General features: G+C 39.4%; 1 protein-coding gene across 15 annotated transcripts in view; it reads right to left on the reverse strand.

Annotated features, from left to right (window-relative positions):
* Positions 1-14738, reverse strand: part of IPCEF1 (interaction protein for cytohesin exchange factors 1) — a 215816-nt gene that overhangs the window by 74065 nt on the left and 127013 nt on the right. For all 15 annotated transcript variants that reach the window (XR_007462598.1, XR_007462597.1, XM_049653131.1 and 12 more), the window contains 2 exons: positions 5010-5083; positions 3417-3488 (listed from right to left, as the gene is read on the reverse strand). Coding sequence is in view for 13 of the 15 variants with exons in the window: in XM_049653131.1 (XP_049509088.1) it covers positions 3417-3488; positions 5010-5083 (146 nt within the window). In the remaining 2 variants the exon portion in view is untranslated. The remainder of the gene's footprint in view (positions 1-3416; positions 3489-5009; positions 5084-14738) is intronic.

Consider the following 14738-nt stretch of genomic DNA (forward strand, 5'->3'; position numbering starts at 1 on the left):
CCGATTTTAAGCAGGCAATTTGATGATACTAATCAAAATGTAAATATCCACACCCTGAACCCAACAATTTTAATTATAAATGTCTATCCTGAAGACTACAAATAGATGTTGAAGAATGTTAACTCAGTAAGATTTGCAATGGCAAAAAGAAAAAACACTGATACAATATAATCATCTATTAATAGGAAAATGGATAAAGTATGGCACTAATTTCATCATTAAAATCAATGTTATAAATGAAGGTAATAAAGGCTTTGTGATGACCTGGAAAAATCCTAACATTGTTAATTAAAAAAAAACAAGTACAAAACAATATGATCAGCCAGATTCAATGTACTTTTAAAACTATATATTTGTACATGTACACAACTTGGTATGCAAAGAAAAGCATCAGGAAAGATATAGGTCAGTTATACTGTTTAAAGTGGTTAATCCTGGGGACAGAAATTGAATTGGAGGGTGAAGGTGGGGGTATGGGAAGGATTTCACTTTACATCCTTCTGTATTATAGAATTTTTTACAAGAATATATCTTAGGTGTCATCTAACTAAAGAAACATTTTAAAGTACACTTTTAAAAACTGGTCAGGCAAACCACAATGAATACAATGGCTCACTTTTAAAATACCAACATAAACTATTCTTAGTTTATACCGGATTTCATAATTGTATACTGATCCTCTCCCCCCCCCTCCAAAAAAAAGCATCTAAAAGTGAAAAAGATAAATTTTTTTAACATATCAAGACAAAAATAGTTTTGAGCTCAGAATGCCTGAAAAGGCATTTCTAAGTTCCTTTCCAGAACACAGAAACACAGAAATATGGCAAAACACACAAATATTGACAATAAAGATTCCTCTCAGCACTTACCCAAAACTCACGTCCTTTTAATTGCCGCCATTAGCTACTTGCTATGGAAAACGTGATTGTTTAGAATCTTATTTGACTGTTTTCCTTCTAGAACCCACTGGCTTCCCGTATCTCCTTTGCTAAGAACGTTTTTTAAAAACATCCAGGCAGTAAGAAAATTTCTATTTGTGGCTAAATAGATGGGTGCACAAAAAGACTTATATTTACATAAATGAAGATGACAGATGTTTCCTGGGAGTTTGTTGTATATTAACTTGATGTGTTGGAGGAGCACAAGTGTTAAGAAATTGATATACAAAACAAGAAGGTTCTTCCCACAAACACTGTCTGAGAAAGGCAGCTACCAACCAGTCTTGGCTTAGAAACCAACTCGTCCATGACCCTAATTACTTACCCCTGTGCTTGTAAATTGAGGGTCCCTGCAGAACACAGCGTTTCTATTAAACATAATTACCTTTGCCTTCATCGTCCCTGAGCGAAATGTCACCACCCAAAAATGCAGTTTCCCAAGGAAGCAAACTTCTAAAACAGGACGCTGGTCTCCGCACGCGTCCAGATTCTCCACTCCCTCCCCCAGATTCTCTGCATCTCACAAAGAAATACCCAGCTACAGTATTTACCAGCTTAAACTGGCCATATCAGTAAGAAAGGGTGCTCTTCAGGTGCCGTTGCGGAAAAAAAATCTTTAAATGCCATGTGCATAATCTTGTGGGAGAAGAGGGTTAACGTGGAGGCCCAAAGAGATTCCACACTGATGGCTATTAATGCCACCAGAGGCCAGAAAGGACCACTGGGGATTAATGAATGGCTCAGCTCCAGACTGACCCTCAGTATCATGGGGCTCCAAGTACTGCTCGGTAAGACGTTAAGCCTTTCACACACCACCGACACACCTATGGCTTGCTAATCAGTAGGATTTAGTTACCAATACAAATAAAAAGAGAAATAAAGAGCTTTGTGAGGTTTTTTTATCTTCTTGTGGGCATCTGCTTTTCTCCTTCTCAGGCGCTTGGGAAAGCTAGGCGGAGAAAGCTAAAATCAGAGGGTAGAAACAAACGTCTCTCTTCATTTAAGTAAATACAAGTCTTCTCTGAAAGAATTAATTTGTCAATTCCTTGCCTTGCTATTTAACATGGGCTTTCCCAAAGGTCTATAAAGAGCCATTCTGCCTTCATCTGAAGGTTGTGGCAGCAGCTTAGGGAACAGGTGAGAATGTTTCTAGCTAGATGAGCCTGCCAGGGATATCCCGCAAGAAGGGCGTGTGTGTGTGTGTGTGTGTGTGTGTGTGTGTGTGTGTGCGCGTGTGTGTGTGTGTGTGTGTGTGTGTGTGCGTGCGCGCGCGCACGTATGCTTAACATTTGGTGAAAAGCAGCCTTTTTTCTTTAGGTTTCTAGAGCAAGAGGGTGAAGAGAAATTATATAGAGCAGATTGCTCAAAAAATCATTATGTATAACTAAACAAAACAGATTAAACCATAAGCTCTTTGAATGAATTATGTATGTATTCTTTTAATTCTCTTGCTCAGGATCTGCTGCAATGGGACATATAGTAGGTATTCCATTGACACATTTTATTAGTTATGTAAAGGTAATAAGGAACACAGAATTCTGAGAATAGGGCTTAAGTTAAATAGAGGGCCCACTGATGCCTCAAGCACCTCAAGTATATATAGCCTCATTCAATTAGCAGCCATTGTGATCACAGCATAATCTAAACCAGTAGGGGATGGAGTGGGGCTGGTAGTCCTCAATGCATATATTCCACTTATTTAAACAGAAAAAAAAACAGGAAATGGTGTCAGAGATATAAAATGTTATGTTAGATGTACTCCGAGCAAGGACACTTTGCAAAATTTTCAGGCTAGAACATGCTTAGTGATAAGCACGGGATCATGATGATAATCACACAGCTCATAAGAAATGTTATAGATATTTTTCACATAGAATTCTAAAAGCTGTGAGATCGGTCACAGTACTTTTAAGACTTTATCGCCGTGATGCTGATTCTCACTGTAACATTTTCTTATAATGACTTCTGTCTTTTCCTTTCTCAACTTAGTGGTTCCCTCTGAAGAATCTTATTACTTCTTCCTAAAATAGCCATTTTGATATATGTGGTTCTCCGAAACGCTTCCAAGTCAGGGAAGAAAGCAAGAACACTTTAAGTGCCAAGGAAATTAATTTTTAAAGCAGCAGAAATAAATAAAACAAGAATTAATATGAACATAGGCTTAAAATTCGAACACCTGGGGCGCCTGGGTGGCTCAGTCGGTTGAGCGTCCGACTTCAGCTCAGGTCACGATCTCGCGGTCCGTGGGTTCGAGCCCCGCATCAGGCTCTGGGCTGATGGCTCAGAGCCTGGAGCCTGCTTCCCATTCTGTGTCTCCCTCTCTCTCTGCCCCTCCCCCGTTCATGCTCTGTCTCTCTCTGTCTCAAAAATAAATAAACGTTAAAAAAAAAATTTTTTTAAATAAAAAAAAAAATTCGAACACCTGACCAAAGAAATCTATTCCCATAAAGATTGGATTTAGCAATTTTCTCTACTTACACACTCATTTCCTGTGTATTTTCAGCTGCAAAATAAAAGGTCTTGATTTGTGGATGGCTGATCTTAAAAGCACTTGAAGGGGGGAAAGCACAGAAACATTAAGAAAAAATTAGTGTAGTTGTCAATGGGTTTGAAATGAAATTAAATATAAATATGGTCAATTCATCTGCTTTCTTTGTAAATTCGCAAAAAATAATTTAATTACATTAAGTGCCCACTGTCTAACCTCTTTCATGTAGAGAGCAGAGAATTAATTTATCATGTTGAAATATCCAGAATAGGACTGAGTCTTGGCCAGCCTATAGTTTCTATTTAAAACATACGGGCATATTCTTTTATTTTTGATTGCTAACTGCTTTGCTATAAAGACAATAAATTAAAATTTACAGTCTTAGAAGTGTCACTTCAAAATACTCAGATCAACTCCTTAAAGCAAAATACTTAATTCAAATTCGATCAAATACATACAAGAATTTTATACATAATAATCAAGTATAGAACTTCTATACTGTGACAACACATCAAAAATCTTAACCCAAGCCACCGTCTTTGGGTAAAAGAAAAATATAAGGTATATTTTTCCAGTTTAAAAGAAAAGTATAAAACATTGGAGATCAGCAAACAATGAAATATATCCCCTTTACCATTAGACCGGAAGTCCTGCAGTAGAGGCCAGGGTTTTGGTAAATAACCAGTTCAGTCAAAACCACAAGAATCAACACGACCTCATGTATCACTGGATACGTGCAGCAAGACGAGACTGGCAGGGCTTAAAGCTAATAATTTTATTCATTTTCTTAGAAAAATCTAGTCAATTGCCACTACTTGTAAGATAGGTCAGTAGGGAAATGCTTTTTCTGATAAGACAGAAAAAGATGTCAAAGGTAGGATAAGGAATAAGAACAAGAAAAAAGTGAAGGGGGCACATTTGCAAAATGCATTGGGATGCTACCACGGAAAAAGCACGTGGACGGGAGCATGGTTAGCTGGTCTGGAGCCAGCTCTCCTGTGATTTCTAGGCAAGCCCTGACTCTGTGCTGTTCCCGTGTCAGCACAACAAGGACCATAAGCTGGTGACTTTCTTGGTTCCTGTCTGTTCTCAATCTTTTGGACTTAAATTATATTAGGGTACAATCCCAAAGTCAAAAATATCTCAGAGAATTCAAAATCCAGGATGCCAATGTGAAGAACTAAGAAAAAGAAACTGCTCTTGGGATCATATCTGCAGCTCTGGCCAGTCCTGTTGATCTGGTCATTCTCTTTAGAAAGACAAAATCTTGACATTTGATCTCCCAGCTAAACCTGGATGGGGGCTTGTTTTTCATTCCATCTCCAACACAGGTGTCAAAAACATGCCGTGCCAAAGCTCCGTGGGGTTTTAAAATCCATCTGTTCCACAAAATGAAATTCCAGACAACAAGAGGTTAAAAGCTTAGACCACTGTTTAGGATGCCAACCCATGAAATTCAAAATTCTCAAGACATTGGGTGTTACCGTCACTAACTTCCAAGTCACCACATCACTCGAGAAATGAAAATTATTAAAGGAAGTTATTCTGGTTCAGAGTCTTATAGGAAATGACAGACAACTTACTGCTTTTTCTTGCATTCAGAAGCTCTCTCCACAGTGAAATCGGGCAGGTTGACAAATCCATCGGCCTTCTCTGCCTGAGAAAAACACATACAACAGATACGAATAAATGCATCAATCCTAGTAAGTTTATGGAGATCACATACATTGAATAGAGATCGTATAAATGCAAAGAAAGGCAATCAAAAGATACCTCCCTGAATCAGCACTGGACTTATCCAGATACATATTTTATGAGACAAAGTAATATTCTCTTGGTAAGTCATTGCAAATTGTTCCACGAGAAGTAACATGATACAGCTTAGGTATGGCCAACGTATGGCATGCACAGGACCTCGCCCACCCCTTTCCCGTCTTCCTGGAAAATGCCAGCTAACCAGTCAGAGCTCCACTCCCTGCTGAGTTAGTAGGCATCCCAGTAAGCCAGTTCTCAAACTCCAGTAAGCCACAAGCACAGAAGGTAGAACGTAATTAGCATTCTAGCTTATGGGGGACAGAGGCCTGACTTGGGAGTTAGCAAACCGGGCTTCATATCGTGGAGCTACGACTCACTGGTGGTTCTAAGACTTAAAGGAGCTCAGATAAATAAAACACTTAACAGTTACTCAACAAACATTAGTTCCTCTCCCATGTCTATAGGCTGTTCCACAGAATTAAACCACAGAGCCATTCCTTGGAAAATCTCAGCTCGGTAATCCATTCTTAGGAGGCCTTTCTACAAAGGAAAGACTGCAGGAAAAAAAATGGCCCTTCTGAACATTGCCCGAATGTCACCTCCAAACACCAAAAATCGTATAGGACACGTAATTATTGTTCCACCTCTCTGAGAATTTGTTCATCTCTATGAACAAACTGTAACAACAATAGGAAGCTAGACTGCTGGTCCCAGATGGATCCCACATCTTCTTCCATCTATGCTCATATCTCTGAGTACGGAAATACAGTCCACAAGATTAATCGTAAGTCAATCAGTGCTTATTGGCAGAGGAGTAAAAACTTGATTTTGAAAATCCAATCTTAAATTTAAAAATCCACTAGCTATTAACTTATTAGCACCATGGTTCCTCCCCCTTCATTTTATCATCCTGCACCTTTCCTTTATCTGCAACCAGAGTGCAGCTCCTACTTTTTCTTCGGCAACATGAAACTGTGAAACATTTGAACCTCTGCCTATCCAACCTTCCCACTCCTACAGGAGTTAATCTATCCAAACTCTCTGCTTGAAATGTTTTCATATAAGCCTCAAAACTCAATTCTAAAGGGAAATTCCTTCTTATCAAATGATGTATATATTTTTTTCCATTCAGATTATCTCTTGTTTTTAATGCTTATTTATTTATTTCTGAGAGAGACAGAGTGATGAAGGGGCGGAGAGAGAGGGAGACAGAATCCCAAGCAGGCTCCGGGCTGTCTGCACAGAGCCCAACACGGGGCTTGAACTCACAAACCATGAGATCATGACCTGAGCCAAAACCAAGTCAGAAGCTTCACTGACTGAGCTACCCAGGCACCCCTCAACTTACTGATCTCTTCATGAACTGTGTGCTTACCAGATGATGGTTTCACCAATCCTATCTCAAAAAGAATGCAAAGTACTTAAAAAACAGAGAGTGTAGATCAACTGTTTCTACAATCCACAATGCTTCCTGTGAACTCTCATCAGCATTATATAAAAGTATAATTTTGGAAAATTGTTAGGCTCCAGCAATAAACATATATACGTGTTTATTGTGTGTGTGTGTGTGTATGTATATATACATATATATATATATATATATATATATGTATATATACGTATACGTATATACATACATGTCCTCCACAGAAACATTACTCACAGTAGCCAGAAGACAGAAACAGTCCCATCGACAGAGGAAGAAACAAACCGCAGTATAGCCACAGAATGGAATACTACGCAACTGTAAAGCCCTGATACATGCCACACACCAAGCATCACACGTTATACGATTCCGTTTACATGAAATATCCAAAATCGATAAATCCAGAGACAAAACACAGATGAGTGGTTGCCAGGGGCTGGAGAAAGTGGAGAATAGAGAGAAACTGCTTAATGGGTACGGGTTTTCCTTTCGGTGGGTTGAAAACGTTCGCAACTAGACAGAGGTGGGGGTTGCGCAATATCTTCAATGTACCTAATGCCACTGAATGCCTCATTTTAAAATGGATCCTCTTATGTGAACTTCACCTCAATTTAAAAACCATAACCTACATTAGGCGGAAGTATTTCCATGCCGATTTCTATAATGGCTTTAGAAAGAAAACCATCTGCATTCTCCATTTGTTTCTATTTCCTCCCCTCATTCACTTCTATACCCACTGTTCCCCAGAAGCTAGAGTTGCATGAACCCCCGGTGACTTTCATGCCGATAAGTCCCATCAAACTTTCATGGTCCTCACTCAACTGAACTCTAGTAATTGATCCTAAAGCTCACAGTTTCCCTCTAGAAATGCCTCATTTCTTGCTCTTCTGACAACATATTCCTGCTGCTCCCCTTCTCCTCCAACTCTCTGTGCTCGCTTTCCTGAGGTCCTCTTCTCCTGCCTGTGTCTTAAACGGCAGTGTTTCCCAGACTTGTGACCACAAACCTAATCCCTTCTCGTTCCAGTACCCTCTGTGGGGGCACCACAGATACCACCATGACCGCACATACCCCCATGGTACACACACATTCAAAATCTATACCTCAAGGGGCGCCTGGCTGGCTCAGTCGGTAGAGCATGCGACTGTAAATCTCAGGGTCATGAGTTCAAGCCCCACACTGGGGGTGGAACCTACTTAAAATAAAATTTTAAACAATTCCAAATCAAAATCTATACGTCAAACTGGGATTTGATCCTGAGCTCCACTCCCAGAGATCCAACTGCCTAGCATAACTGTCCACACACAGGCTCCCGATTATAGACTGAACATTTGTATCCGCCAACCCCAAATTCTAATTTTGAAGCTCTAAGCCCCAGTGTAACGGCATTTGGAGGTGGGGGCCTTTGGGTTTTTTTTTTTTTTTTTAACAATTATTTATTTTTGAGACAGAGAGAGACAGAGCATGAACGGGGGAGGGGCAGAGAGAGAGGGAGACACGGAATCTGAAACAGGCTCCAGGCTCTGAGCGGTCAGCACAGAGCCCGACGTGGGGCTCGAACTCACATACCGCGAGATCGTGACCTGAGCCGAAGTCGGACGCCGGCCTTTGGGTTTTAAATGAAGTCTTGAGGATAAGTACCCCCATGATGAGATTAAGCCCTTATAAAAAGAGGAAGAGACCAGAGCCCCCCCCCCCCTCCAAGTAAGGTTACAGCAAACAAAGCAGGCATCTACAATCCAGAAAGAAGGCCCTCACCAGACACAGAGCCTATCAGCACCTTGATCTTAGACTTCCCAGCCTCAGGACCATGGGGAGTAAATGACTGCTGTTTAAGCCACCCGTTGAAGGCATTGTGTCATAGCCGTACAAACTAAGACACTCCCAAGAGTGACAAATCCAACACCAAACTTATCACTTTATGCCACAAAACACCTGGTCCTCTTTCTCCTGTGTTCTCTACCTCACTGGATGATACCACTTTCCATCCTGATGTCAAAAAGGGAAATGGGGGACACATCGTTGATCCCCTTCTCAGCCCGTGTGCAAGTCATCACTGAGATGTACCACCTCACCGCTGCCTCTGTCCCAGCTCTTCTGTGCCTGCATCACCTCGCTCCTTCCTCCGCTCACCACCAACTCTCATCTCACTTACCGCGAAGTCTCGCAAACCACCCTCCCTCCCTCCGCTTCTATCCTTTCCCCTCATTTGGTGTCCAAATCACAGTCACAGCAAGTCTTGACTTGCTGTCACTTCTCTCATTAAAGTCCTGCACAGTTCCCAGTGGCTCTTAGACAAAGTCCGAGTGCCTCAGCAAGAGGAGGAGAGACAGTCATGATCAAGGCCTGCTTAATGACACAATTTCATCTCCTCCAATGTCCCTGGCCCCTGACTCCACCAAATTAAACAAACAATTCAAACAAAGAACCATACTTCCATTTGAGCTGAATTAGAATTGGCCTCCAATTTATGGCATTGTTATTCTCTAGGCAATTTATTTTCGGCACAAAGAGCCCATCTTAGATAATAATACAAAGTCAATCAACGAAAACCAAAATATATGTGTGTGTGTGTGTGTGTGTGTGTGTGTGTGTGTGTATATATATATATAGTAATACTGTAATATATATATTGTAATAAATACTGTAATATGTGTGTATGTGTATATATATGTGTGTGTATATATATATATAAATAAATATATATATATATATATATAAAAATATTTAAATAATAAATATATATATATATATATAGTAAATTTTCAATTAGGTGGATTTTTTTTCCTGCACAACTGAAATGGCTTAGTCCTTCAGCTAAGACCGAAATGAATTTGAGTAAAAGATACCTTTGTGTTTCCTCAGTAAGTCCTTCATTAGCAAAAGCAGCTTTCCATTGTACTGAAGACACTCAAGCTGTATTCAAAAATCACAGATAACTGTGTCAGAAACTGCCTTTGCTTATTTGACTTGCAAAAATGCCTTAAAAATGACAATCACTTTGGGAAAATCCTAAAGGAATGACAGTTTTCTCCTCTTCCTCCTCCTTCTTCTCCTCCTACCCCTTCACATCCCTTGTTCCTTGTTACATTAACCAAAATAACTGTCTCAAACGTATCCTTCCTCCTCAATAACGCCTAACTTTCCAAAAAGTTACTTGAAAGTTCTGCATTGGTACCTGCAATTTTCCCTCTGTGTCCAAACGTAATAAAATCTTCTCTTGCCAGAGCCATCAAATCATCCTCTGGCCATTGTGCAACCTTGCCTCACCAAGTGTATCTTAAATTCTGGAGTGAGACAAGGCTTTTCAATTTCTGGTCTGCTGTTCAACAATCTCAAAGGCGTTCTTCCTCACATGTGAGTCCATCCACGTTCCCAGCAACTCTGATCTTGTTCATCCCAGTGGGATCTCATCTGTAGGTGCTGTATGAGGCAGCATTACACACACAGTTTTATGAAATCTGTTCATGTTACGCATTCATTTATCCAACAAATATTTAAGTACCTTCTTTGGGTCAGGTACTGTGGCAGAGATTTAGGATATATCCGTGGATGAAACAGACAGAGATCTCTACCCTTGAGGGGAAAAGAGACAGCAGTTCAACAAATAAACACATAACCCATTGCAGGCAATAACTGCAGTGGAAAAAAGAAGAGTTGATCAGAGCAAAGGGGTTCCGGCTGTAAGCAGGACAGGCTACCCTTCTGCTTTAAGACTTAAATCCCTTCCAAGCTCACTCCCCTGGATACAGCACCACAAATCAATTCAGCTCTGACCTTCTCCAAAACCTTTCCCTGTTCCTCTAAGCCTGGAATTGGTACTCTCCTCTTTGTGCCAAGGGTAGGCTTTACTTCCAGACTTCTCTTACTGTAGTTAGTTATCCGGTTAGATCTCTGTTTCTCCCGTAGACTATGAGCATCTCGAAGGAAATAATCTTGTCATTTATTGTCGTATCATTAATACTCAGGACAACATTGGCATTCAATACATGTGAAAGGAAGGAAGGAAGGAAGGAAGGAAGGAAGGAAGGAAGGAAGGAAGAAAGAAAGAAAGGATCACTCTCTTTTTCATCTGGCAATTAAAAAAGTGCTAAAATGAGATGCAGAAGACACTTTGGAAAACTGTTCAGCAATTTCTAAAAAACACAAACATATAATTACCATCGTACCCAGCAATTCCATTCCCAGGTATCTACACAAGAGAATTGAAAGCTTATGCCCACGCAAAGATTTGCATGCAAATATTTATAGCTGCATTATTCCCACAAGCCAGAAACCGGAAACAATTTAAATACCTACCAACTGGTAAATAGTGTGGTATGTTCATACAATGGAATATTGTTTAGTGAACTATCAACATGCGCTGAAACATGGATGAAACTTGCAAACATTGTGCTGAGTGAAAGCCAGATACAAGAAGTCACATATTACTGTATGATTCCTCTATATTAACTGTAGAGAAAAGGTAACATATGGAGTCAGCAAGGAAAATAGCGGGCTTGCCTGGAGTTGGGGGTGGAAACGAAGATTAACTGTAAGTGGGCATGAAGGATTTGATGGATATCATGAAAACCGTTTAAAACTGATCCTTATAGTGGCTTCATCACTCGGTGCACTTACCAAAAATTACCGGATTGTAAATTTTAATAGGGTGAATTTTATGATTTGTAGAATATATTCCAATAGAACTTTAAAATATATTTTAAATATATAAGATCCAGGGGCATCTGGGTGGGTCAGTCAGTTAAGCATCCAACTGTGGCTCAGGTCACGGTCTCACCGTTCATGGGTTCCAGCCCCGTATTGGGCTCTGTGCTAACAGAGCCTAGAGCCTGTTTTGGATTCTGTGTCTCCCTCTCCCTCTGCCCCTCCCCTGCTTGCACTCTGTCTCTTTTTCTCTCTCTCAAAAATAAACATTAAAAGAAAATTAAAGTATATATATACATATATATACACATATATATGTGTATATATATGTATATATACACATACATATATACATACATATACATACATATATATACGTATATATGTACATATACATATACATACATACACATATATATATATACATATATGTATGTGTATATATGATTCAAAGAAAGCTTGGGAAAATATAAAACCATAATAAAACCTCTTTGGTTATCAGTAAGACTTGAAAGAATGTAAAATATGAGGTCTCAGATGCTCCCACTGGTGACTCAATATGACTTGTTCAAATTTGAGACACAATTGGTTTAATATTTCCTGCATTCTGTGGTTTAAACTAAACCGTGGCTTCCATTTTGGACTACAGGAATTTTAGAGACAAAGATATTTTATACAGAATTTGCCACACTTCAGACATATTTTTGAAAGTTAAGTAAAATACATCAAGTTTTAATATTTAAATGCAAACATCAGTGTCCATTCCCAGCGATAATGTTTGGCTTTCATTCTACAAATACGTTGCAAAATACACAAAATTATTTTATAAGTATCTACATATATCTGAAAGGTACAAAGGTAGACCTAGAAAAATAAGACTGATATATATATATTCCAAAGACTAAGTAGGCTAAAGAAGACAAAACCAGAAACAAAGGATATGTGTGATATAGGAAATTGTTACATATTTCATAGTTAAAAATAAAAAGTATAATTATCTCTCTATTCTCAGTGGAATCATAGTTCTCTGATTCTAAGAAACCTGATTTTTTTATACTTCAAATAATGCTGAAATCAAGAGGCATTTTAGAATCATTATATATTTTTAGTGCTGCATTTTCCCCCAAAACCTGATATTAAATATATTGTAGGTCTTAAAATGAATAGAATTTTAAATTTGAGGGGAAAATAGTTTAAAAACCAAAATATAGATTTCTTTGTAAGACACCTTTCTGTGTACATGTGAATATGGATTTAACATTCTTGCAATTACATGAAATAAACATAGTGAGGGGGTTGCCTGGGTGGCTCAGTCAGTTAAGCATTTGACTCTTGATTTCGGCTCAGGTCATGATCTCAGGGTTGTTAGATCGAGCCCCATCTCAGGGTTTAAGATTAAGATTAATGTTTAAGATTCTCTCTCTCCCTTTCCCTCTGCCCCTCCCTGCTTTCCCACTCCCCCAATAAACAAGCAAACGTAAGTGAGATTACCCAATGAACACCAGAATCAGGAGAAGCTGCAAAAACTCCATTTTCTCCAGATAAACTTGTGGTTTGCTCAGTTCTGCCGTGAAACCCCCAACATGCTGGAAACAGGCAGGGTCTAAGCTCTAAGCAGAGCCATCCTTTCTCATATGATCTTAAACACTTGTTACTAAGTCCTCACAGATCACACAGACTTGTGACCCCTACAGAAATCTGAATTATATTCTCTGAAATACAAACTTATATGGAAGAAAAGAGAATGTACAATCAATGGGGAAAACTCTAGTTTTACAGAGAACAATCATTCTCATACATGGTGCAGAATGGAACCCAATGGAAGGAAACTGGGCAGTAACTAGCAAAAATGCATTTACCCTTTGACCCAGAAATCCAACTTCTAGGACCTGTCCTAAATATAAATACGTGTAATAACATGTGCATTGCAACATTATTTGCCATAGCAAAAGAATCCAAATGTGTAGCATCAGCAGACCATTGAATAAACTACGGCATCCACATGCAGCGAGTAACTATAAAACACGGCATATATACGTATAGAGTAACCTCCCAGGCACAGTAAGAGAAAAATAAGATACAGGACAGTAGATATAATATGCAAATTATATGTACAAAAAGAGATCGGATATGCCTCTGCACACATACTTGGTTGTATTTGTAAAGGAGACCATGGGGGAAATGCAAACATAAAAGAAAGGAGAAAAGAGGGTAGAGAAATAGGAACGGGAACAAGATTTATCTGTTTGTAATTTGTTTTACAATCTTGACTTTGGAATGAAGTCAATGATTTACATTTTCCAAAAACTAAAAAAAAAAAAAAAAGACTAAAAAAAAGAAGCAATCCATAAAATTAAAAACAAATAGAAGCAAATGAACGTAACTGGTTACGACATGGCAATGTCGCCCCACACGTCATAACTACTCCCAGAGACCTTACAGCACAGAATTTTGACTGTACGTCGTTGGTGGAATACAGGCTGAGGACTTTTAGGAGCAACATCGTTATTTTTTTAGACAGTTTTAGTAGTTTTTTACGGCTTTCCTCCCCACAGAAAAGAATTGCAAGCAACCTAAAGGCTCCCTCGTTGTCTGCCTGCCTGTGCTACAGGCCAGGATGCTGCTTTGTTCTGATAAGCAACTCATCTCCCTCTTCCTTTCAGAAAAGGAAATGCGTGTACATTCTGCAAATATACCTGGACCTGCGGGCAGACAGCTGAGCTTATTAGCACTGGGCTGTGACAAGCCCTGCAAGGAAGCAAGAAAAAATGATGTTTGCCTTTGTTTTGTCTTCCTCTCTCCTAGATATCAGAAGCAGGCCTGACAGTGATAAGGCCTGAAATCCGTTAAGAAACATGATAAACTTGAGAAACATCTAACAATAGCTAACGCTTACTGAGTGCTAAGCATGGGTCATTGAGGTTCTATCATCTTAGCCTTCAGGGGAAATTAATCATATCTCAGCTCCAGAATTCATGAAACTGATCCATTTTTTAACCTTGACACCAAACTAGATTGGCATCATAAAACAGGAAAGTTATGGAGCTCTTTAACATTAAAGAAACAGAACTCAGACCGGAACCCAGAAATCGGTTAAATAATTCTAAGACCAAATGGTCTCATCCAGGCACTAACATAGAAGAGTATCTACAGTCATTGGACAGCACAGAAGAACAACCCTAGATTTGGAATCAGTATATTTCAATGCAGGGACACCCAGGTGGCTCAGCAGTTAAGTGTCTGACATCATCTCACGGTTCATGAGTTCAAGCCCCACATCGGACTCTGTGCTGACAGCTCAGAGCCCGGAGCCTGCTTCGGATTCTGTGTGCCTCTCTCTCTCTCTCTCTCTCTCTCTCTCTCTCTCTCTGCCTCTCTCCCACTCATACGCTGTGTCGTTCTCTTTCTCTCTCTCTCTTTCTCTCAAAAACAAGTAAACATTAAAAAAGATTTTTTTTAAAGAATATTTCAATGCAAGCCCCTT

Source organism: Panthera uncia, assembly GCF_023721935.1.
Source record: "Panthera uncia isolate 11264 chromosome B2 unlocalized genomic scaffold, Puncia_PCG_1.0 HiC_scaffold_24, whole genome shotgun sequence".
NCBI classification, from domain to species: domain Eukaryota; kingdom Metazoa; phylum Chordata; class Mammalia; order Carnivora; family Felidae; genus Panthera; species Panthera uncia.